Below are 25,854 nucleotides of genomic sequence, written 5' to 3' on the forward strand. Positions count from 1 at the left end.
TGTATGCTTCTAAGTCCAATTCATGGTGCTGGTTATAACCTATAAAGCCTTACATGGCTTGGGACTGCAATATACGTTGGAGTCCCTCTCCAAACTGCACTATAGTTGGACACTATGCTGAACCTCTTTGCTTCCACTGAACACCAACCCTGGAGTAGCCTTGGAGGGTAGCAGAAGGGAGAAGGCCTTCTCTATGGTAAACTGTGTCGTTCCCCCCCCCCCCCCCCCAATCTTTGGAATTACATCCCTGCTGTGGCCTGCCTGGTACCAGTGATGTGGTGATGATGGCTTTATGGAGCATCATTCTTTAGTGGTTTTCTTCATTCCTAAGGGGTGAGTCTAGAAAGTGGTGCTGGGCTACTGTTGATCTAGCCTCTGGCCTTTGATGTGCAAGATTCTGCTAGGTATCTTTCATGCTTTTCAACATCTGCATAAAACTACTCAGTGAGGTCATCTTAAGACTGCCATGGTGATGGATACAACTTTAACCTCTCTTTTTTGTTACCTGATCCCAAGATGGTTCTGGAAATGCTTTTTTGTCATCAGTTCAGGAGTCATGGGGTAAGCAAGCTTTTTTGCCAGACAGGAAAAAGATAGTGTTGGTCCAGATTTCTGAAGATCTGAGATTAAAAGTTCAGTCTAATTTAGATGGGGTTAGTCTAGAAATGTAGGTGTAAAATTTTGGGGACTCAAGGGTCTGTTAATTAGAAGATATAATTTCAATCTTCTTTCAACTTAGATATATATTTCTGGGCTCAATTTAAAGTATTGATCTTGGCCTTTTGGATTTGCTTTTTTAAAGGATTTTTGGCTCCCATTTAGGCATGCACAGGCTTTAAGAACAGCCTTGGAGACACAGCTCTTTGCCATCATCAGCCATTAAGTCAGCGAACATGAGAACCAGGACCTTGTTGGTAGTGATTCTTATTTTTCTTCCAGCAGAGAGATGTCAGGCTCCTTCTTTACCAAGTTTTTGAGAAAACTGGAAAATATTTTTACTTCAGAAGATCTTAAACATATAACTGTGCTGCTGCATATTTAAGTTGTATTGTTTTAAATCCTTTCCCTGCTTTGTAATTGAAATTGTACTTTTCTTGATATAAGCTGTTCTAGATTGTCTATGGGTAAAAGCACAGTGTAAGATGATGATGATGATGTAATGGTTAGAATGTTGGACTGGGACTCAGGAGATCCAGATTCTAGTCCCTACTCAGTCATAAACCTTCCTGGGTGACGAATACCTACCTCACAGGGTTCTTGTGAGGAACAGAGAGAAGATGGATTCTATAACCCTAACCCTTAACTATCTTGAGTTCCTTGTAGGGAAAACAGTGGGATATAATTATAATAAATAACAAGCACAAGAATTTTAAGGACTTCTCAGTCTTAAGTAAAATGAGACTTAGGTTTGTGGTTAAGAATTCTGTTTTTGATTGTACCAGAAGAAACAAAGCTTTTATTCTGATTCCTGATTTTCATTAAATGGTTTGCCTTCCAGTTTCAATAAGGTCACTGTCCTCTCTTCATGTTCTTTACACTTGAAAGTTTTCAGGAACTTGATCTGTTAGAGGTATCAAGTGTTCTCTTGACTAGCCCTCAAGGGAATTGACACTGTTGTCACTTCTGTTAAATAACATAGCTACTTTTACAGGGAAAACAGAGCACTGTTTCAGTACACTGTTCTACCTTACATGGGATATGCTGGACAACCTGTGCAAAAAGAAAATCCAGTAGCTTGGAATAACACCTTCTTAGCAAAATGGTAAGCACTTTTTAGTGGACACCTAATGCCTGTGGCTATGCATAGTCCATGTCTTTATGTGGGCTGTGTTTGAGATCCCCTGCATGTCCAGGCAAAAAAGCTCCCTGCTCCTGTGCCTGCACAATTTCTTGAGTCCCAAACATTTTTCCCCCAGGAGATGGATAGGAGCAGCTTTTTAAAAATGACCTTAAATTATTTGTTGGTTTGCTCATATTTATCTTTTTATAAATAAAAAGTAGCCTTTTATAAAGCAGTCTCAAAGCAGTTTACAAAAAAAGAACACAAAGGACAATAAATTAGTATATAAACTAGTAAACATAAACCAATAAAATCATTAGATACGGCTAGCATACAGTAGCAGTTTCAAAATCAAATAGCTGAAATCTGTATGCCATTGAGATTGACTAAATATACCTTTAAACAGAATGGACTTTTCTTGTTGCTTGAATGATAATGATACCAGACAAATATGTGTGGTGAGGAAGTTCCATAGGTTGACAGATAACCACAAAATTTCTGAAAGCAGGTATACTTGAGAACAGCCTCTGATATTAACCAGGAGGAAAACTTCTGTGGGAGAAAGTGGAACATAAAGTATCCAGCAAGACCAAGGCTGTTTGGGGTTTTAACATTCTAATCCAGCTCTTTGAGTTTGACATGGAAGCAAACTGGCTACTAGTGAAGATCTTTTAATAACCATTTTACTGTGGCCAACTTAGTTAATATCCGACTGCTGAATTTTGCAGAGGTTGAAGCTTTAGGTGTGTCTTAAAAACAGTCCTACATTCTGCATACAACATCAGTCTAAGCTGGATGTTATGTGAGAATAGATAACTGTGATCTGAAAGATAAGACCATCTTTCTCCAAAAATGGATGTAATAGGCACACCAATCAAAATTGCTTAAAGGCACAAGCTTGTGTTATTTCTGCACTTTCTCTTATGTTGAGGTACTGATGAAAAGTTTAACCCTTTACTTTTGTGCGGAAATAATGTTCTAGGTACGGGCAATATATGCACATAAAGGATAAAAAGCTTTGCTGCCTTGCTTGATGAGACACAATACTGTGCATTCCTCCCTTGTTTACACAATGGTCGGTAGGACAACTTGAGAATAACTTTTTCCAATGGCAATTTGGAAAGCAGATAGTGACTTCTGGAAAAGGAAAAGTGGGGCCAATGCCAGTAGTGCAAACCAACAGCAAGTTTTACCAGGCTATGTCTTCATCATATAACTACTATTCCCAATTAGTTCATACATATGTTTTAGTTTCTATGAAATGATGCATATGATACTACATGGCAGCAGACATAAATGCCATGTACGAAACCTTAAACCTTTGTTGGATTGATTTTTTACAGGTAGCTGGATTTTACAGGTAGCTGGTATTTTTGATATGATTACTTTGCAATGTTTACATGTGGCTTGTCTAACACACATGTAGTCAACTTGGATGTGTAATCTGAACATTTACAAGGGGTCCCTTGAGATGCTGTGCTTTACAGAAAATAGGTACTCTGATAATAGGCACCTATTCCTTTTGGAGGGCCCTAGTCCTTTTGTGATCTTTTTGTGATTGTTTTATTATCAATCAGAAACACAGAACTATTACAAATAATGCATTTTGAAACATAGGGAAAATTAGGCCATTTATTGGCCAGTTTAAAGTTCAGAAATACCATAGGACCAGTTTTCTGCCACGCAGGGCTCTTTTGGAAGTGCTGGAAATTACTGAGGCCCACCATTCACAAAATGGTGACTGATGGAGACAAAGTTTGGCATAATGGACTGCAATTGCTGATGTCATTTCATAGTGAGATTGAATTCCTCTTTGAAAATTGCTAAATTCTTTGTTGTAGCAATTTTATTGTAATAGGGAAGAAAGCTTTCTTCATCCAGCTTTCTTCAAGGTGAAGCATAGACTGGCTCTGGAAGTACCATTACTTAGTCTCTCCATTTTGGGAAGCATGTACTGATCCAGAGACTCCAAGTCTGGATTTTCTTTTGTTTGTTTATATTAATCAAGGAATAACTACCCCTGAAAGAACACACAGTTTTTAGGAAACATACCCAAAGAGAGCTGTTGTCTTTATATCAACAGTTTAATTTTCTTTTGCTGAAGTAACTGTAGCAAATTTGGCTTCACTTAGTCTCTGCACTGCTTATCAGTTCCATCTGAAGTTGAGAAAGCTCAGTTTGAGCAACTAGTTGAACATTCTGTTTCACTAAAGATGGATGAGGACCTGCGGGCCCAGGCTGGGAAAGCGTGCTGCTTGCTTGTGGCATCCATGGGCTACTGGTTGGTCACTGTTTCAACGGAATGCTGAATTAGATGGACCTTTGGTCCAAGCCAGCACGTCTTAAGTGAAACAAACAGTAGTTGTAGACTTAGTTTCAGTTGCCATGCTTTATTTTTCAGTTCACCCATGGGCAATTGAGCGCTAGGGATTGTGAGTGCTTGGCTCAGAAGAATAACTTTTAGAAGTTCATATTCTATATTTAGCCTATCTAACATGATTGATTGCAGTACAAAAACCCGGATGACTGGATAAATCCAAACACATATGGTGAATGTTAGGATGCAAAAAGATCGTGGACTGAAGCAAAAGGGGGAGAGATTTGAGGGTGATGGTGGAGAGTTTCATGGTTGTAGAAGGAAGGATAACTCACAGTAAGGAAGGAAATATAAGGGACAAATAATCTAGTAGCAATCCCTTGAGAAGTTCAGGTTAACTGAATAGGTATGTGCTTAGATCTTGGGTGCCTTCATTCTTGGATTACCAAGAAGATGCATGCTCCCTCCAAATATACTTCATAAATAAGCCGAAGAAGATGCCACAAGATGTTGCAAAAGATGCAATTTTGTCAAAGACTCAGAGGAAAATTCAGGGCAGCCAAGAGCTCAGTAATGCTATAGAAAAGTTTGAGTACAAATTAAGAGCTAGCAGAGAAATGGAGTTGGCTAACTGACCTGTTGGGAATGCAGTAAGGTTTGTGAAAACTGTGTGGATTGGATATGAAGCAAAGAGCTGAGTAAAGACCTTTAGGTACAAATGGGAGAGTAAAAACAGAGAGTAGAGGATTTCTTTAAGGCAGCCTTCCTTAATCTGGTGCTCTCAAGATGTCTTGGACTACTACTCCCATCATTTCCTGTGAGACTACCCAATGGTTCTGCTGGCTGGAGATTATGGAAACTAGTTCACTTCTGGAGAGATTAAAATATTAAAAGATTTAAAATAAACAGAGATAAAACTGACTTCTTTAATGAAGTTTTGATGTGTGATGGGAAAGGGGTTGTGGAAGATGAAGTTCAAAGTAACATATAACTGAATATACTTTTCCCTGAACACTTCTTTAGCCAGTGCCTGCAACTTTTAGTAGATATTAGAGAGGGAAGATGAACAGGATCTAGTAGATTAAGTCAAGGAAATGACAAACAAAAGACTCAGACAGGGTTATGCAAAGGTTGTCATGTTCACTGATCTTAAAAGATGTGTTTGAATATATTGCCTCTCCCTCCCTGCCTCCCTCCCTGTCTTTCTGTCTGAACACATGTACACATTCTCTTCACATTCTCTCTCTGACTCTCAGGCTGAAATGGAACCTTTTTTGAAATAATACTGGAGATTAAATATTTGGCAACAACAGCAACAATTATATTGTAACATGTTTAATCTGATCTGCAGACTGAGCTAGCCAATACTGAAGATGCTTTGCAGCAAATATCAATATAGTTTACACATGAATGCTACCTTAAAGGCTGCTTTGAGTGTTTTGTGTGGAAGCAAATCCAGACTTGCCACATTGAGTGTAGAAAACAATATTTCAGGAAATCATGGCTCTCTGAAAGGTATAGCTGTATGATGTGTATGTTTGAATGCACATGTCATATTCCTACTTCTTGCTGCTGGCATTATATTTTTTTTAGACACATTGTGAATATGAAAGATAAGACAGACTCTGTCCATGGGCTTACAATCTGAAAGTCTATATATTTTCTTTTCTGCTTTCTTGTTCCTTCCTCATTCCTCAAAGGAAAGCTGGCACTGGGATGACTGTACTTTCACTGGCTGATGGATGGGAGTAGCTTGTACTCCCTCTTGTCATGATGGTTTTCCTGGAAAGCAGGGGGTAGCTTCTAATGTTTCAGGAGCCAGTGTATCCCTCCCTTTAGCTCTGCACTCCTTGTGCATCTCCCAGTATCTTGCAAACACTTATTTTGCATGTCAGTTTGTTTGGTTAACAGTGCTACATTTCATCACCAATCCGTGGTTGGTGGTATCGGACAGAAAGCAATACATAATCTTTTGGTCATTGAAAAAAAGATCTGACATTATATCTGACTCATCTCAAGTGTTCAGTTTGAAATGATTGAAAAGGAGATCTAACACCACCCATTTTTCTATTTATATCATGAAGCTTAATCATAATTAGAAAGATCTGACAACATAAATAAGTTGTGTTTGTACCAAATGGACCTTTTCCTAATTGTTCATTGTACAAGCCAGATTTTGGGGGACAGATCTGGATTTCTCTCACATGTACCAAATCTATAAAGGCTGTACTGCAGATGAGGGCAAATATCTAGCCTTTTCCTTCTGTCATGGTATGAGAATAAATTAGTAAGGGAAAGCAGGACTCCTCCTGTTAAGCAGGTCTCCTTTTGACACGCTGGCTTGAGCGTACATCTGAAAATGTAAGAATATTCAGAACTATTTCAAAAATATTAACAAAATGTTGGTTTTATGCTTTTAATGAGGTGTGTATTTTATTCTTTAAGAAAGCCAATCAGTAAATTATAAATTAATAAATGTTACCTCTAGTATGCAGGTTAAGTTGTTTTATGGGTGGTAGTAAACTAGAAACTATGCATTTATAAAAAGCTTAATGAACAGGCTATTATTTAGTTGCATGTTAAGTTTGACTCCTCTGAATACCTCTCTGCTTTCTCCTGTCTTGTGCAGCATGAATGCTATGGACTGAGTGAACTAAATAAATAGAACTTATTATGGCATAGGTGGACATTTTATGTTTATGGAAGACTATTCATGCAACCAGCAGAATCCAGTGATGCTAAAGGGCATGGTCAGGCAATTGCCTGTCATCTGTAGGCCTCCCTCTGCTGCTCATCCCTTCCCACCAGCTGCAAAGCTGTTGCCACTTCCTCTTTCTGCACTGTTAGTATAATTGCTGCCACCTCTCCTTCCTTGCTGTATGGTCTGACCCACCTGTTTGTTTTTGAAAGTAGATGCTAATAGAATAGAGAAGCAGAATTACTAAGCGGAAGAGCTAGGACTACTTACAAGCCCATTGCTTCTTTGTAGATAAACTCTTGTTTCTGCATGCTGAGTCCTAGAAAGTGTAGTATAGTTGGTCTTGGAAGTGCTTCCATGGCATCATGCTCGCTCTGTGTGTGTACGTGTGTGCATGCGCATGCGTGTGAGACAAAGAGAATAAGTTCGAATCATCAGTCATGAGGGTCTTTCCTACCTGATTGGCAAGGGATTGAGTTAAAGGAGAAGAAAGTCATATGTAACTGGCTCTGCCTGAGTAGTTCCAATATTCACATGCCTATATAATATAGTATTACACTATGGGGAAGCAGCTACTGTGCTATGTGTGTAAATTGGTCCTCAGCTAATCCAGTAACATGGAATTTAAGCACTTATCATTATAAATGGATACATTTAACCTGAGTGTATCGTGCTTAAAACTTGAAGTAATGTTTTGCCACCTCCATTTGCCTTTTAGAGCCCAAAGAGTTGTTTCTGATTTGTTTCTGATTTTGTCGTTTAGATTCTTGCCATTTACTGAGTCCACCATGTTTCACTGAGGAGGATAAATACAGTCTGGAGGCTCTTCGCACAATTCATAAACAAATGGATGATGACAATGATGGTGGTATTGAAGTAGAAGAAAGTGATGAGGTACGTGTAGAAATTACTATTATTATTGCATTACATTTATACCCCACTTTTCTTCCTTTTGCAAGGAATTTAAAGTGGCTTACAAGTTTCTCATCCTCTTCATGTTTTCCTCACAACAAAAGCCCTGGAAGGTAGGTTAAGCTGAGAAGCTGTAACTGACCTAAAGTCACTCAGTGAGATTCAGGGTTGAATAGGGACTAGAATGTGGATCTTCTGAGTCCTAGTCCTACCTTCTTACCACTGTGCCACTCTGGCAGAATTCAACTGAAAAAACAAGTTGTGCGAAACAGACCAAAAAATCAAATACGTAGCAGTTTTTTGGATTACATGCTTCACATGAACTAAAAGCTACCTTGTAGCTCATCCAGGCCTGGTGTATTTCCAGATGAGGGTCTCCTATTGCCACCAGTCAGCAGGTATTGCGTGGCTATTATTTCTCTTTTTCCCAAACAGATTTTCTGCAGTATGAAAAAAGCAGAAGACGCAGCAGGAAAACACAGGAAGGTTACAAATGGAAGACAGCTATGTCTGGACCCCCTGCAAAATGTCATGAATGAAGTAGAGAAATAGTGCAATAAAAGCCTAGTTTGGGAGTATCCTGGGTATAGAACTTTGCTGATGAATTTGTTTTAGGCACACCTCTTTGGTCTTTTACAAAATCTGCATATCAATGGAAGGCATTCCTGGAGGAGGAAATTTAAGAGTCATGTTGACATTGACTTTAGTAGAACATTTACTTTTCATGTTGCTAAACGGTACTAAAGGCCAACTTTATGTTAGCTTTAGATGCAAATTATCAGGAAAGGTCACCTATAAAAGAAAAGGTCTTTCCTATCATACATACAAGAGTACAGAGGTAGGTGGACATGACATGATGGCCTTCCAGCAGTTCACAACCCTGCAGTATCCACCTGTTTCCAGCAGAAAAACCAATCAGTTGTTGATGGGAAGATTTAATCATACCAATGCAATCTTACAGCTCTAAATGCCTGCCTTATTGTTTGGTAGGCTTGCATGTTTCCATTTTTAGTGGTTAGAACCTTTTGTGTGCATGTAATTTACTTGATGTGTCTGTGTATATGCATTTTTTCATGGTTTCTGTTACATTTTTAAAATGTGCTAGTGGACATATACAGTTTATATACAGTGCTTAGCCACTTAAAAAGCACTGCTCCATTATAGTCTGTTGATTTTCCTAGTAATTATTTTAATGGGTTGTTCATTATTGTATTAAAACAAAATTCTGTTCAGGAAGGAAGTGCCATCAAAAGAAATTAACTGAACAGGAAGTAGCTTTTGAAAGGGGTTCCTAAATGACTGAAATGTTTCATTAGTAATGAATGTACCTTTGACTTTATGTTTGGTATTCAGTTCTAAGATTAGATTGGAATCACTCCCTGGAAAATCAACAGCTTTTTATTTCTTTGTATTCTTACTATCAGCTTTGATGCTTTCTTCTTCTTTCAAGTGGCCCATGTTGGAGCCCAGTACAAATAGACATGGCAATCTTTATTGAAATCAAGGACTGATTTTGTAACTTGTGTTTACATTCATTTATGAGCAAATGGAAATCTGAAATAGACATATTTATCTGTTTATGTAACAGATTAATTTGTCTTAAAATATTCTTGGTGGAAAGGTACCATGCTGCACAGAGGAAGACTTGTGAATATAGTTATGGTTATAGTTTGTTGCCCAAAAGAAACAGTAATCTTAAGAAAGAAAGCAATAAACAATCATGATAGGCCAATATGTGCAGAATTTTAACAAAAAATATATAATATATATTTTAGTTGTATTTCAATTTAACTTGTAATGCAAACATATTACTATACTTCTAAATTTAGTAAGGTGTGCAAAGATTATTAGTGAAGCAGCAGGAGAAAAATTTGTCATTAGGTATTCTGTGCCTACATTGCCAAGATGCTGTTTTTTAAAACAGCTTTGAGTAATTGTAACTCTTCAGTTTAACTAGCTGTTTGTGGTACGTTACTATTTATCACTTGCTATCATATATGCTTTTTATGCTCTGCTACCATTTGCTATTTTACATACAACTTGCAGCTTACCATTCTGTAGAAAATTATTCTATGTTCTTTAGGCAATACTTTATTTAAAAGTTTTTTTCCTAGCAGACTGAGAACATACTATCTTAAAATTCTTGAACAAATGTTAAATGTAGTGTCTACTACTATATGTAAAATGTTAAATGTAGCCATATTTGGGAGGATAAATAACACTTAGGCTATTTATGGTGGAGGAAAAGAGTACTTGAGTGCATTTTTGAAAAGACTGGGGACCATACATGTTTTTAAAGAAAGTTTGAGACATAGTGACTTTTTTCCCCAAGTGTAAATGTAGCTAATCATTATGAAAAAAAGTAGCTCCTTGATGGACAAATGGGAAATGAGGTGAAATTATTTTTAATGCTATCAGCTACAGAGTTGTACATTTAGGAATACAGCATGTAGTCCACAGTATAGGAAGGCTGCAGATGGTGTAAACGTGACCCTCACTCCTTGGGCAAGAGCATGGCCTGGCCTGGCTGAATGCAGCTGCCCTTGTGAAAGGTGTGAATTGCTCAGCTGCTTCTGCTCCTCTTGATTTAGGGCAGCTTGTATAACATGGTGGGAGGTGTAAATAGGAGTCATTTTGACTGTGACCTCCCTCTCATGCTTGGTGAAGCCTTGATTCGGAAGCAAACTTGAAACAATGGAATAATTTTAGCTTCTTAAGTTTGCACCAATTCATTAAAAGGCTGGAATCTCATTTTTTTTCAAATCTATAAGTGTGAGTGACCATTTTAGAATAACTGAGTTTGCTGAGCATTAGCATGACTTTTCTGAGTTGCATATTAATAAAAAAGAATTAAAACTGCATTATAAATGTTAAAAGTGGGATACCACAGGGTTTAGTTTTGCGTCCTATATTTTCATTACTAACTTGGATCAGGAAGTACAGGAAGTGCACATTTGCAGATGACACAAAACTGGGTGGGATAGCTAATACCCTGAAAGGCAGAAAGAAGATTCAGGGTGATCTTGATAGGTTGGAATGCTGGGCTGAAAGCAACAGAATGACATTCAATAATGACAAATGACAAATTCTGCACCTAGGAAAAAGAAACCAAATGCCTTGTTACAAGATGGGGAATACTTGCCTCAACAATACTGCAAATGAGAAGGAATGTGTGGTTGTTGTAGATCACAAGCTGAATATGAGTCCAAAATGTGATATGCATTTGCTGTAAAAAGGGCAAATGTTATTTTAGTCCACATTAATAGACATATCAATTCTAAATCATGTACATTAATTCCCCTTTACTCAGCCCTGGTTAGGCTTCATCTGGAGTACTGGGCACCAGAGTTTAAGAAGGGTGCAGACGAGCTAGAAAGGGTTTGAAAGAGTGCAACAAGGATGATTCACAGTCTTGAAACAAAGCCCTATGAGGAGAAATCAAAAGAACTGGGCATGTCTACCCTGGAGAAAAGAAGACTGAGGAGAGGCATGATAGCACTCTACAAGTATTTGAAGGATTAGCACAGAGAGGAAGGACAGGATCTCTTCTCTTATCATCCCAGAGTACAGGATACAGAATAAAGGGCTCAGGAAGCCAGGTTCTGGCTGAACATCCGGAAAAACCTCCTGACTGTTAGGCCGGTACGATGATGGAACCAATTACCTGGGGAGCTTGTGTGCTGCCCCACACTAGAGGCATTCAAGATGCAACTGGACAGCCATCTGAGAGGGATGGATTAACTTGGTGTCCTGCACTGTGCAGGGAGCTGGACCTAATGGACTGATGGCCCTTTCCAACTCTACTATTCTATGATTCTGTGAAATGCTACATTGGGCATTATCATTCATTCATTCATCGTGCACCCCACCTTTTCTTCTGCAAGGAACACAAGCTGACCTAAATCCTCCTCTCAGTTTTTCTTCTCATAACACCCCTGTAAGGTACATGACTCTGAGAGTCAGTGAATGACCCAAAATCACCTACTATGCTCCGGACCCAATTTAAGGTGCTGGTGATAACCTATAAATCCCTAAACAGCTTGCATCCTGGATACCTGAAGGAGCACCTCCTTCCCTATATTCCCCCCCCCCCCCCCCCCGAGATCTGCGGCTGGAGGTCCTCCTTCAGGATCCCTCCTTGAAAGAGATTAGGTGGGTGGTTACCTGGAAGAGGGCCTTCTCTGTGGTGGCACCCCGAATATAGAATATGCTCCCCAGAGGGGTTTGCCTGGTGCCAACGCTTTTTTCGATCCCAGGCAAAACCCTTTTTATTTCCCCATTATTTTGATGTTTAATTGTTTTTAATGTGGTTTTATAGTATTGAATTACTGGATGCTGTGCCAGTAATCTCTTGCTTGTTGTAAAATGTCCTGAGATGCCAGTAGATGGATGGTCTATAAAAGCTTTAAATACATAAATAAATAAATGATCTAATGGGGACTCCTTAGTCCCAGGCCAGCACTCAGACTAGTATGCCACACTGGCTCTTACTGTGTACTAAATAACTCCCCTGTAAATTGGATACTATGTGCTTCGAAAAACCTCTTTGCCTGAGACTTGAGAGAGCCGTTGCCAAGTCAGGGCAATGTGACCCAACAATATGACTCTTTCTAAGGCATATGCTCATTTTATGTGTATCTAGTTGTAAACTGGAAAGAAAAGGCGTTTATGCATTTTATAAATAAAGGCATTTTGCACAATTCAAATCCAGTTTGGAAATAGCATACAGTGGTAAGCGTTTCTGACAGTAGTATATGTGGAGCAGTTTAAAACTTTTGCTTTGCACTGAATTTGTTATTTTATAATTTTTGAATCATACATTGTGGTGTGGTGGCTGGAATATCTGACCGGGGAACTGGAAGATCTGGGTTCTGGTCCCACTTGGTGGTGAAGCTCACTGGGTGATGTTAGACCAATCACAGACTCTCAGCCTAACCTACCTCACAGGATTGTTGTTTTAAGGGTAAAATGTAGCTATGTAAGCTGCCTTGGGGTCTTCATAAGAGAAAAAGACAGGATATAATGAAAAAATACTAATGATGTGACGGTGATACACAGCTTTCATTCCATATTGAAAAATATTAGAAACATTTAGCAATATCTATTACATAATTCTATATAATTCATGTCAAAATGTAATTAGCCTATTCTGCAAGGGGTTACTGGAATTGTGTCTCAGTATTATAGAACTGACTGACTCCAGCTTTTATAGTGTGCTCTAATTAGATTTTTCCTACTTGCATGGAATGCAAGAATTTGTATTTATTTGTCCCATTTAAAAAGAACTATGTTGGTTTTCTTGTAAACATATACAAGCATAAATAATCCAAACAGAACAACAAAAATTCACTGAGAAAAGTGATGAAGCAGTAGCTATTAGTACATCTTAAATAATGTAACCAATTAGCCTTTCTGTTTACTAACCCCAGAGGAGAATGTAGGATAGCAGATCCAGTGGATTCTGCTTAGATTCCACCTCAGTGTGGCTTATTTTCTCCCTGCAGTGTACTTCAGAAATGGGTGTTTGTTTTCCTCTTTCCCCCCCATTTCTTTCTTTTGTGGTGTTTCTTCTTTTTAGATTGTGACCTTGGAGGTAGAGACTGTTATTATTTTAATCTCTCTGTTGTGCTTAATTGATTTTTAAGTGCTAAATAATAGTTAGATAAAGGGAACCATTGGGAATCATTGATAACCTGTTAAAAAGAAAATATGTTGCTACTTGTCATCTAAAAATAGCATTGGTGCCTCCAGAATCTGCTTGGGAAAGATTATTGCACAGAAAAGATGCTAAGGCCAATAAGGCCTTCTTCCTAGGCACCTTTCTCCTGACGCTGAAGAAAAGTCTGTAAAGTAAATCTTTACATCTGGACAGGTTCAACCTCCCTAACCCCAAGCTATTTAGGAATATAACATGCCTTGAATTGTGCCTAGAAGTCACTGCAAATCTTTGAAGACAGATGATATATTCAAGGCAGTGCATTCCATTTAATCATTGATGTTGCTGTGTTCTGAAACTGTTAAAAGCTTTATTGCATTATTCAAGGCAGCATCAAGTAACACACATACAGCCATTTTAACATAGATGTTACAAGAGCACTGATAACTGTGGAAAGCTATAACTGTACAGGAAATGCCAAGAATAGTGTGGTTAACTACATCAACTGCCAGCAATATCCCTGGCTTTAAGATCAAGATCCAATTTGTTATAACTCTTTATGATGTGTGATTAATTGGTTTGAAAATAAACACAAATTAACTTTAACCAATTGGTGAAGGACATGTACAATATTAGATATTGTACTAATTATAATATTGGAAAGCAGAATGAAAGCTGTTCTGAAAGCACATGGAAAGAAGAAAGTACCTGAAATAGGTACTTTAGATAGGATACCGTCTAAAGTATAGGTAGGACACCATCAGAAGTATTCCAAGTTACAGAAAAATAAATCAATCCAAGTCCTAACAAAAATATGTCAACAAATATAGAAGACAAAACAGTGGCCACAGACTGGGAATGTTCAATATATATTCCAATCACCAAGAAAGGAGAGGTAAAAGAGTGCAGCAACCATAGGACCATTGCATTAAACTCTCACGCAAGAAAATTGATGCTCAAAATGTAAGACTGATACCCTATGTGGAATGAAAAATGCCTGATGTCCTAGCTAGATTCCAAAAAGGAAGAGGCACCAGAGAACATACTGCTTCTGGAGCACACCAAAGAAGTCCATAAAAAGACCAGCGTATGCTTTATAGACTACAGCAAAGCTTCTGACTGTGAATCACAAGCAGCTATGGATGGACCAGAAAGAAACAGGGATGCCTCAGTACTTGATTGTCCTGGTGGAGAACCTGTATCACAGAGAAGAAGCTACAGTTAGAACAGAATACAGAGAAAACGAAAGAAAGAGTGAAACAGAAAGATCCAATTCCATAAGGTATGCCAAGGAAAAGGTAGTTTAGTGCAATGGCACTTGCGCTCTACAGAGGAAGAAAAAAAAACTGGGCTGTGTCAACAGAATGGGTCATTTCACCATTCCATATAGATATGCTAGCACTCCCACCTAAACATCTGCCATATCAACAAGAAGTTCCCTCAGAGATAAGGAAGGCATCTGAGTGTTGTCTATTTTATTATCCTTCAGGCACTGAGTAAAGCTATTCTGTTCTTCCAGGGTTTGGACAGAATATAGTTATTGCACTGTATATATACTCCATGTGTTAGTAAGACTGATGCAATTCTGTTGTTTTGTCTTATACTTTGCTTTATTTTGTATTTTATTCTGAGCCCACTTTAAAGTGTTAGTAATGATGCTTCAGAACTTTTTCAGTCTCCATTGCCCTGTAGTGCTGAAATTAATTGGCTCAGTGACATCAATAAATAAATAAAATGTTCTGCTGCAGAACAAGAAACATGCTTCCCCCTCCTCCACACACTCACCAGTAAACTTTCACTCTTGGATAGCTTCCCAGGATTTCAATGGGTTGTATCTCCCCAGTGAATTCTGAGAAAAAAGTTGGCCTCCAGACTGACTGGTGTGCATCTTTGCTCTAAGTACTTTGGGACTGTTTTATTTGAAAGGCTTTTTGTACCTACATGAACTTATTTGGGGATTTGTGGTCAGCAGTAGAGGGTCTCATATTTTATCAGATGTGTTGGATTGTTAAGTTTGAGAGATTGGTTGTGGGCCCATATTTGTGGAACTCTCCACAAGTGAGACAAGGGCCCTGGATTAACATTTAAGTTGATTTTTTAAAACTTTAAGCTGGCTTTAATTCATGATGCATTAAGTTACTGTGGTTTTAATGTTTTGCATTTGGGTTGTAATTTTACTGACTTTGATGATCTATATTTTATTTTGCTATAAGTTGCCTCAGGAAGGTCTGTGATCTTGAAAAAAAGCATATGCATCTTTGAAATACATTAACCAGTGCTTGTAGTATTCTAATTTTTGTATGTCCTCTTTCTTGGTGATACATGATAATACAGCAGACTATAAGGATTTAAATATCGCATGAAACAATACAGTTAAAAGTCCCTGTATGTTGCAGCAGAGCAGTGCTTCACTAAGACTTTCCCAGAAAATTGGGGTGAGGGCAGAAGGGGAAGAGATAGAGCTACTAGTGCCTTTTTGTGAAAATTGTATTCCAAGGCCATTGCAACTACTCCTGCATTTAACTTAACTAAAACAACTTAAAGTAGTAGTTTGTGCATGTTTAGCAAAAGGAAATTCCTATAACTCCCAGCTGGCAGGGGTATACAGGGAACATAGGCCTTTTCTCTGTCTAAACTTGCACAGGATTGCACTCTTAATGTTCTGGGAGGAAGCTAGTACATACAGCTGAAGGTTTTCAAGGCAAGTGAGGTAAAGCTTCACTTGCAGTCTCTTTGCAGTTCTGAGTCTTTCTACAGTTAATTTGTAATTGAAATTATCCCTTTGTTCCTTGCAAAGCCCATTTTAACAAATTATCTCTGTTGGTGTTCAAGGGTCATGCAAGTTGTTGATTCTCTTTTAGTGTTGATGGTCTGAAAAGGTGTTGTTCTTGAAGAACAGTGAAATTGGCTAGGGTAGGGAGATCTGTAAATATTGGTATTGTTAGCTTTTATACATTCCAGTTTTTCGGCTCTTCCCAAAAGCAAATGATATTGAATCAGGGGCTTTTGAGGATACCATTTATTTTCTTTGCATAGTAGTGCTTGCTAAAACAAGCGCAGGCCTGAGTAAAAACAAGAACATTTCAAGTAAAAAGAAAAGTACTTGGTCTTTGTTATGCTAAAAGTGAAAGGCCTAGTTTTAAGAGGATCTTACTGCTAAAATCAAAGGGTTGTTTTTCAAAAATCGTGCATTTGAATGACTGCGTATATTGTGAAACTCTGGCCTTCTTCATTGTTTCTGCAAATAAACAGCAAGTGCACTTGGAAAGCACTTGGATTTTCTGACACAACAAGTCCCCCTTTCCACTCCCAATACCAGGAATCTCTGGCTATATCTTTGTACCAGAGATTCACTGCACAATTCCAGCAGCTTTGGCCTTTCCCTCTAATGTTTGTAGCCCTTCTCATGCCAGTGCCCTAGCTTTGGGAATAAAGATTCACAGGAAGAAGAACTGCAAGTGGAAGAAACTACTAATGAAGCTAGGGCAAGTTGCAGCTGCTGGAATTGGCTCAGAAACTTCCTCAGGAATAAGGGGAAATACCTTGACCTCAAAAAGCAGGGAAATAAATGTATGGTGTCTTTTATAGGACATTAATAAGGAGTAAGGAAAGTAACATAAACAGCAGGAACTTGTATGGTTACTTGGAAGCAGGATCAATAATTGGCCTATATCAGTTGTACAAAAGGTGTGTTTATGTAGAGCTTGAGTCCAGCCTTGAATTAATGTTCTCAGCTGTAGTTTTCTGGTGGGTGTGGAGAGCCTTAGAAAATGGTTGATCCTAAGCACATTTTTCCATACAATTATTTCATTGAAACCAACACCGAGAGCTGTCTTTCTAAGTAGCAGCCACAATGATCTTTAGTCAGCTTCTGTTATGGATGTTATTATTATTAAAACATTTCTATGCCGCCCCTTGCCGAAGCCTCGGGGTGGCTTACAACACAATAAAATGCAATACAAAAATAACAATATAAAATTAAAATTAATAATATAAAATAAATAAAAAATATAAACGATATAAAAGAAGTTATAAAAGAAAAGTTATAAAAGAAAAGAAAAGAAAAAAAAGATATCACCTGAAAATAATCCCTAATGCATTTTTTTTGGAGCAAAAAAATAAGACCTGGTCTTATTTTCGGGGAAACACGGTAAGTGAGGATCAGGAAGAACTGAGTCGGATAAGAAATGGGCTGGATAGGGAATTAACAAACTGACACTTATTCCAGGCAGGGCAGAAGTACTATTGGTGGGTGTCCTGGGAAGTGGTGTTCAACCTGTTCTAACTGGCGCTGCAGGCTTCCAGCAGGTTCAGGTTTACAATCTTGGGATGGTCTCAGATCAAGTGGTATTGTTCGAAAAAGGTGATCAAATGTGGAAGGGGAGACTAAGAACAGATCCCTGGAAGCCATGAAAGAAGAGAAATAGCTCTCATCCCTGGGAACATTAAGTTTTCAGCTTGGTAGGTGATCAGCTAAAGATGCTTGGGATAGGAAGGGTGTCAAGGAGACTGTGGTTAGCAGAGGGGCACAGATCCTGGCAATCAGTATGCCGGGTGGAGGCAGTTGTTTTGATCATAAACTGCAGAACAGTATTCAAAATGAGCCTTTTCTGTTGTTAAATACTAAACTTTAGAAACTGATGTTATGTGAGTGGATGTATTGTGCTTTATAACAGCAATTGTGTTCAGTCTTCGTGAAGCAAACTGCTTAAGTGTTAATTAACAGTGTAACCCTTTGGGAAATTAAGAAACTACTGTATTTTTCGCTCTATAAGACGCATCTGACCATAAGATGCACCTAGTTTTTAGAGGAGGGATCCATGGAAAGCTTCCTGATAATCACAGGCACATTCCCCATCACTTCCCCATGGGCTTCATTAAAAGACGGGTTGCCATTTGAAAACACACACCGACCTGTGATTAACAGTTCTCACCTGCGCTGGAGGGGGGCGGAGCAGGGCGCGCTGACCGCATGCCGGCCAGGTGGTGCCACGTGGTGCAGGCAGCCGGCAGCATGCCGGCAATGGTCTTCTGGGCGGCAGCGGCAGGTCTTCCCGGGCCGTGGGGGTGAGCAGTCCGTCTCTCCATGGGGCCGGCGGGTTAAAGGCCACTGTTCCTCCTCTTCTGCACGCCTCCCCCTGAGCGGCACAGCTCTCACCTGTGCCGGGGGGGGGGGGAGGCAGAGCAGGGCATGCCGAGCGCGTGCCGGCCAGGTGGTGCCACGTGGTGCAGGCGGGCCAGCAGCGTCCCGGGCGTCGGGCACACACACATTCGCTCTATAAGACGCACAGACATTTCCCCTTACTTTTGGGGGGGGGGAAATATTGCGTCTTATGGAGCGAAAAATACAGTAGCTATTTTTTTCCTTACTCCTCTTTTTGTTATAGGGATGTTTCTATATTCATTTTTGAGGCTGTTCTGAAAGGATGGCTTAATACCTGAGTTTTTGACTGGCAGAGTGAGATTGGTGATAAGATGGACTACTAGATTGAGTGTATCTGCCATTTTTATTTCTCCTTCACAGCAACAACAAATCATTGCAAGACAAAAGTAAATAATAGCAAGATATTAACCTTGCTTTGTCTTTGTATTAGTGTTTGATTTCCAGAGAATTTATATGGAAAATATTTTAAATGGTATCCATCCTTCCCCCTCTATAAGTAAATGATACATTCCACTCTGCTGTGTGTGTCATTCAGCCTTTATTTCATTGGTACAAAAATTCTGCACAGGTATCTTGTTGAACTTTCAAACTAATTTTGGAAGTTACATAACTTGCACTCTGGCAGTTTCTGATTTTAACAAAGTTTTCAGATTTTGGCCATTTACTTATATCTTTGTGCTTTCCAAATATTCAGTGGGGGAAATAAAATATCAAAACAAATCCTGAAAAGTTTATACAACTGTAAAGACAGGAAATATAGCTTGTTTGGGACTTGGTGATGAATAAAATTAAATATTTGGAACATATTTGCCTTGTTATGTGGCAGATATATCTTTGTGTACTTTTCTTGTTCTCATAAAACTTAACTTTGAGTTTTATATGAATGCTAGCTTTATTATAATATAAAGATTGATTTCTTTACTATTTTCTCCAAAGTAGGAACATTAAAGAACCTCCCTTTCTTGTCATTTGTTCTGTGGCATGAAGTACCAGTAGCTGGCTGCTGCTTGGTAGCTCTTACCATGCAGCTATTTGTATGTCAGAAACAACCAGACTGTCTGTAGTGCTCTTTTGGACAAAAGTGAAAGCAGGATGTGCTCAACTACAGACTTCACACTTTAAAAGAGAAATTTGATGTATTTTTTCAGCTCTTTCTTCTTTGCTAATGGAGCTAACTTAGCATGATGTTCTTGCCCAATAGGATTAATTGGTAACTTGGAGATTGATTGCATTGGGCAGTTTCAATTTCCCTTCTTCAGAAGGCTTGTGAATTCATTTAACTGATTGTGAATTTATTTAACTGATAAGTCTGTCTGTTGTGGTTGTTTCAGCCCACATTGTGGTCTTTTCTCTTTCCCCACTTTTGGCCCAACAGTATTAGATTTATTTTGTTAATGGCCTGCTTTCTTTGTGTGTTCTGTCTATTTTACTTTATATATATATCCTTCCTTTTTCCTTTTAAGGAACTCAAGGCAATTTACATAATTCTCTTCTTCCTCTCAGTCTTATTCCCACGACAACAACCCTGTAAGGTAGGTTGTGCTGAGAGTCTGTGACTGGCCCAAAATCACCCATTGAGCTCCATGGTTGTTTGGGGGCTAGAACCCAGGTTTCCTGGGTCCCAGTCCCACACTCTTAACCACTATACCTCATGGCTTTCAGTGTTCGTACACATGTGCTGATGTACTGCCTCTGATAGTGAAGAAAGAAATGATACAGTTAAAGATTTTATATTGAGTCCATCTGTTCTAAGTCTGAACCATTGGATTTAGTACTATGTTTTCTGGTCTGGTCTGAAGTATTAAGAATGGCAGGTAGAATTAAGAAGGAATTAAGTGGGTCACACTTCAATCTTTGAATGACATAATTTTGTGGGTCACAACCCAGCACTGTTAGTGTCTTAACTGCAAAGACTCTCTAACTTAGTTTTCTTTCTTTCCTAGTTTATCAGACAAGGAATGAAATATAAAGATGCTTCAAATAAACACAACCACCTACACAGGGAGGACAAACACATCACTATTGAAGATTTGTGGAAACGCTGGAAAACATCTGAAGGTAAAAGCTCATTCTGCAAGCTTTCTCTATTTCTGCAAGTCTAGCTGCTCTCATTAGTGAGCTAATTGCCTTTTTACTGCAAAGAAAATCTTGTAGGTGGGCACAACAAATGAATTGCATTGTCTATATTTATTGCCTTGGCCTAGGGCTGCAAGTTGTGGGCAGCAGTGAACCTTCTAGCCAGAGGCATGAGCTCAGTCATGGCAGTTCAAAAGTGATTGCCTCACAGTCTGATTTTTTTGGCAGTCCAGAACTAAGAAAACGTGAAATCACTTGAGTTTATTGTACCAATTAGAACAGGACTAGGGAAAATGTGACCTTCCAGATTACTATAGTTTGTATTGTCCTCATTATTGGCTATACTGGTTGGACTGATGGGAGTCACAATCCAACAACATCAAGAGGACTACACATTCTCCATCCAAGGATTAAAATAATACTTAGCTTTTGCAGAGCAGTTTGGAATGTCCATGACTCTTCATCTATATTAACTCAATTTTTACAACAGCTATGTAATACAAGCTGGTATTAACCTTCTCCATATAAAAGATGAAGGGCTAAAGGGTGAAAGAATCTGGCTCCCCTTATGATTTCATAGATGATGCAAGACCTTAGGATTATCTGACTCACAGCAGACCCTTTGCCACTTACCACCCGGAACTGTCTGCACTACTGCATGCGTGTTTAAACTGATGTTGTTTCTGGTTATATTATGGGATGCTGCTTTTTTTCAGAAACAGAAATCCATATCTGTTACGTGAAGTCCTCTTTGTTGTGGTTTCCAGAACCCAGCTAATACGTGTTTGGAGCTATTCATAGAAACTATAATCTGTTTGTAATCATATCTGAAATCCATGCTTATGGATATAAATGGCCATTTGGGGCTTCTGAAAAGTTAAAATTCTTCTAAATTTTCTTTTATTGTGTTTGAGTTTATGTTTGCATTTCCATAGCAGTTTTTCACATGATGCAGAAGTTGAGGAACCTGAAGCAAGCAAGAAGCTAAAGGAATCAAAGCAAATCTTCTGTTATGTAAACACATTGCCATCATGTTGCAGAAGCAATTCCTAGTTTACACTTTTGGATTATTCTTAGTGCTCCTGTATATGGAAGTGCATTTCCAATATCAGTTATAACAAAAATTTTCCATGCTTCTATATTAGGCAGTGGAAAACAAAACAGGGATTTTCTCTGAGCATTTTTTCAAACTATGCAAGTTCCTTTTAGCAGATGGTGCTTTTGCAGGGTTGTCTTCTTCCTGAGAAGAATACAGAACTGGGCTTACTCTTACTCTATGCCCAGATTGATTAATATGATGCATAATACATCTTCGCCTTATAAGAAAATGTTTTATTACTTAGAAATTAATTTAATTTACTTTGTTCTTCATATGGGTTTTTTGTACAGAGCTCCATGAACACTGCAAAGTCAGTTATGACAAGATGGACTTAATTAACCTCTAGTTTAACTTTCAATATTAAGCTGCAAACTGGGGCTGTAAACAAATTATCTTGGGATGCTTAAAGCATGTTGTTTGTCTTTTAGGAATATAAATAAGCAGTTATATTTGCATAAATTCAGTATCACATTTTGCAAAGCAAGGTTATGTTTTGCTCTAGGCTATGCAAAACTAGTATAGTGGAAAAAGGAACACAAGTTTTCAACCCTCTTGCCCTGCAACATATATTTTTCCTTCATGGTGACATTAATGTTGTATTTTAGTAATTATAATTGTGTCTTGCTTTTGTTTTCTCAGTCATTTGGTTAACTGCATGTTAAAATGATTTATAGCCATGGAATTAAATGAATTTACAATGGTAGTGTAAACGATGGTGTCAATAACATTGACTTCCTTGAGGTTGCTTGAAAGGAATTTCTGTGCTGGAGTCACAGGCCATAAATAGTCCTGATCATGACTGATTAAGCACCAAGAAAGCCCTACACAGTAAGACAGCATTATGATGAGTCTGGTTCTTTAATTAGCTTATGTCAATACAGCAAGTTAAGATTGTTCTTTTTTACTAGCAACATTTTGTTCTACCTCAGACATTTATAAGTGAATGGTCTTTCTGTAAAAATGCCACAGTATCCTACACTGAATAAGAGGGATGTTGTTAGAGGATTTAGTCATTCTGCTTATTATTGCAGAGTTACACCATATTTATGTTTATAACCAACGTTGTTCCAAGATCCCAGGGCAGCATTTTACTAATGAAAAAGGGGAAGGGAGAACAGAATAAAGTAATTTGCAACAGGATACAGATATCAGGTTGAGACTGGTGGTTTGAAAGTGTTTTAGGGGAAGACCTCTTTTATAGTGCATTGGTTTAGCTTAATTTAAAAAACAAATAAATGAAATAAATCTTATGCACCTGAAAGTTCTCCCTTTTCCCTTTCCATATGATTAGTATTTCCCACTTTTCTTTCCAGCATTTTAACAGCATATAACTTTGTGTGTTCACCACACACAAATTACCTTTAGAATTCATGAACTGATGTTGGCTTGTTCAAAGCAGCTTGTTTTCAGAGTGGCTTGTTGCGATATGCAATCCCAGTACAGTGGTCAATGCATGTGTCATTTTCAGGGGTAATAAAAATGCTTGGTAAGAGCATCAAAAACCTGACCTTTCCTTGTAGTGCCCTCTGTTCCTACTCATTCAACTCAGGGTTTGCTTTGACTGGCTTTATGCTCTTGTGTGCTGAGTTACATACTCTGGGTAAATGTACACAGCCCCAATTTAGAACTGTGATGATTTGGGAGAGGGAGAATTAACCCCCCCCCCTCCATTTCATTGTCAAATTTTCCTCCTTCATTGGAGGTTTTAAATAGCATTTGGTGCAGTATTATATGAACTGAGGGTGGATTCAGCAACATTTTGGCCTGTCTAAAAATGCTACTTTCAGATGATGAGCACTTGGAACATCACTAGGTTGCAGCATGGAAATGTCCAAATCATTGATATATGATATTATGCCTTGCTGCCTTGGCACAGTTTAAGTGGGTTCAGACAACACAATAACCCATACCCAAAGGCTGAATGTGAGTAGTTGTTGACCGCATTGAAACATGGGTTTTTATGTTACATTAACAAACCTTTGCAGTAAATTTCTTGGTAAAAGCTGAATGGTTACATGCTTCAGAATCTATATAGCTGGTGACAATAAGTTCCATAAATAATGGAACAATCTAATAGCTAATAAAACAATCTAAAGCTAAAAAGTATAACTGTCTGAAATCCAGACAACCTGGTTTCTCTGTTGCAATATCTGTAGTTTAGAATGCAGGGCAAAGGTTTGAATGATTCTTGACATAAACCTTCCTAGCGAGTTACAGACAAGGATTCTAGAAAAAGACTTAAACTGATCTAGAGGTTTATCTTAAACTTGAAATCTTCTTAGGAAGCTCAGTACTAAAGGAGTTAGGGTTAGGGTCAAATGCAAGGGTCAAGACAAGTTCAGGAGTGAATTCAGATTAATCCCACATACAAGAGAGATGTTTGTGACCATAATTTCTGCTATGGTATTCCCACACTACATGGTACTTGGCATAGAACTGTCCAAGAGTTAGGATTAATCTAAGCCACCTGGTAACTCTTACCTATTGCTGATGAAGATTCAGAATCTGAAGGAAACAAAAATTCCAAGTTCTGTGAAAGTATAGCAGTACTTTTCATGGCAAGTCCTTGTTAAAATTGAAAAGAATACAAACTAGGTGAAGAGTCTAGATGAAGAGTGCCTCAAGATGCTCAGACAAAGAGGATTTGGGGCAAAAATACTCCTAGCAAATGTTCCACTCTGGGCATCTGCTTACAAGCAAAGTTGTGGTTTTAATAGTTCTCTTCCTGAACAACCATCTAAGCATTTTTCTCTCATCATTGAAGCCTCTGTACAAACAGGGTGTCTCTATTCTGAGGTTCTGAGTTGATGCTCCAGCGTGTGTGATACCGCACCATCTTTCGTGTTAGGCCGCCACAGTAAAGCTGCCGGCTTGTTCCCTGTCAAGGAAAAGCTAGCAGCTAGACAGCAGTAAATCAACAGTAAATCTGTTTTTCTTTGAGAACACTGATAGAGATAAATACACACTGATTCTGATGTGCAGGCTGAACAGGCCCAAACGTTTCTAGACCGCTTCTGATCATATTTTGGCTATAAACTGTAAAGCCCCTTGCAACAGTTTATAGGTTGGAACACAGTCATTTGTTGTTGAGTTGTTTGTTGTTAACAAAACATGGTTTATTAGCATGGCTGTGTTCAGACAAGATTTTCAAGATCCCACAGTTCAACAACAGCCCATACTAAGCCTTTTACTGTGGGTTATTGTATTTCCTGTACTTCTGATCTGTGTTTTTGACCAGGTATGAAAAACTGTTTGCAGAAAAGTATTTTCTTGTTGAATGTGAATTATTGTAGTAGTCCATTTTGCTTCAGTTGGTGTTTGCATGGTGTACTTTTTTGTTTGATTGTATTATGGCCAGGTAATGTTATTGTCATCTCTGATGTCATTTGTGTGGGCCACATGGCCCAAGTTGTCACTGGAAGAATGCAGCTCAGGACTTTCTCCGGTGTTCCTACTAACAATTCTGTGCCTCTGGTTGGGAGACTTCTGGAAATGTGCTGTAGTAGGATTAGTGTCTCAGCAACACCAACATGCTAATCCTTGCAAAAATCTCCCATCAGATTCCACAGGAAATTAATTTTGTGGTGAATAGAACCCTCACTGTTTGGTTAAATAATGAGCTCCTGTTTTGTGACATTTTATGATTCCCTGCCACAATTTATGGTTTTAATTTGTAGTGGATTTTTGTTGAACTCGATGCACTTTTATTTATCCTTGAGTTCTAACAGTAGAATTAAAAGGTCTTGGGATTTATCTGAATGATAAATTCATACCATGTACTCTCCCTCCCTCCCTCCCTCCCTCTCCCTTTCTTCCTCTCTTTCTCTTATCCTCCTCCTCTTAGTTTATCCATGCATCACTTTATTTATACACCACTTTTCAACCCATGTTTGTGTGCCATTGACAACATTATTGAGAAATAAATAGCAACTGAGGACTAAGGAGGGGTTTCCACACTTTACCTTGAGGTTAGTCAGTTTCAGTGTCTGAGCAGCTATTCCTTAGCAGGCTTTGTGTTGGGTAGGTGCTATTGTGTCATGACCATGTCCAGTAGGTGCCCATGACATTTGCACTCATATTTCATCTTCCCATTGTGTCATCTGAGATTTATATGCAAAGTGAAAATTTGTCTCCTAGATTTTTGGCCTCTTT

General features: G+C 38.6%; 1 protein-coding gene across 1 annotated transcript in view; it reads left to right on the top strand.

Annotated features, from left to right (window-relative positions):
* STIM2 (stromal interaction molecule 2) overlaps positions 1-25,854 on the top strand; it is an 85,194-nt gene that overhangs the window by 34,518 nt on the left and 24,822 nt on the right. The window contains exons 2-3 of the mRNA XM_044417915.1: positions 7,559-7,689; positions 20,471-20,585. Coding sequence (XP_044273850.1) covers positions 7,559-7,689; positions 20,471-20,585 — 246 coding nt within the window. The remainder of the gene's footprint in view (positions 1-7,558; positions 7,690-20,470; positions 20,586-25,854) is intronic.

The sequence above is a fragment of the Varanus komodoensis genome, unplaced genomic scaffold (genome assembly GCF_004798865.1).
Source record: "Varanus komodoensis strain SLA01 unplaced genomic scaffold, ASM479886v1 scaffold9, whole genome shotgun sequence".
NCBI classification, from domain to species: domain Eukaryota; kingdom Metazoa; phylum Chordata; class Lepidosauria; order Squamata; family Varanidae; genus Varanus; species Varanus komodoensis.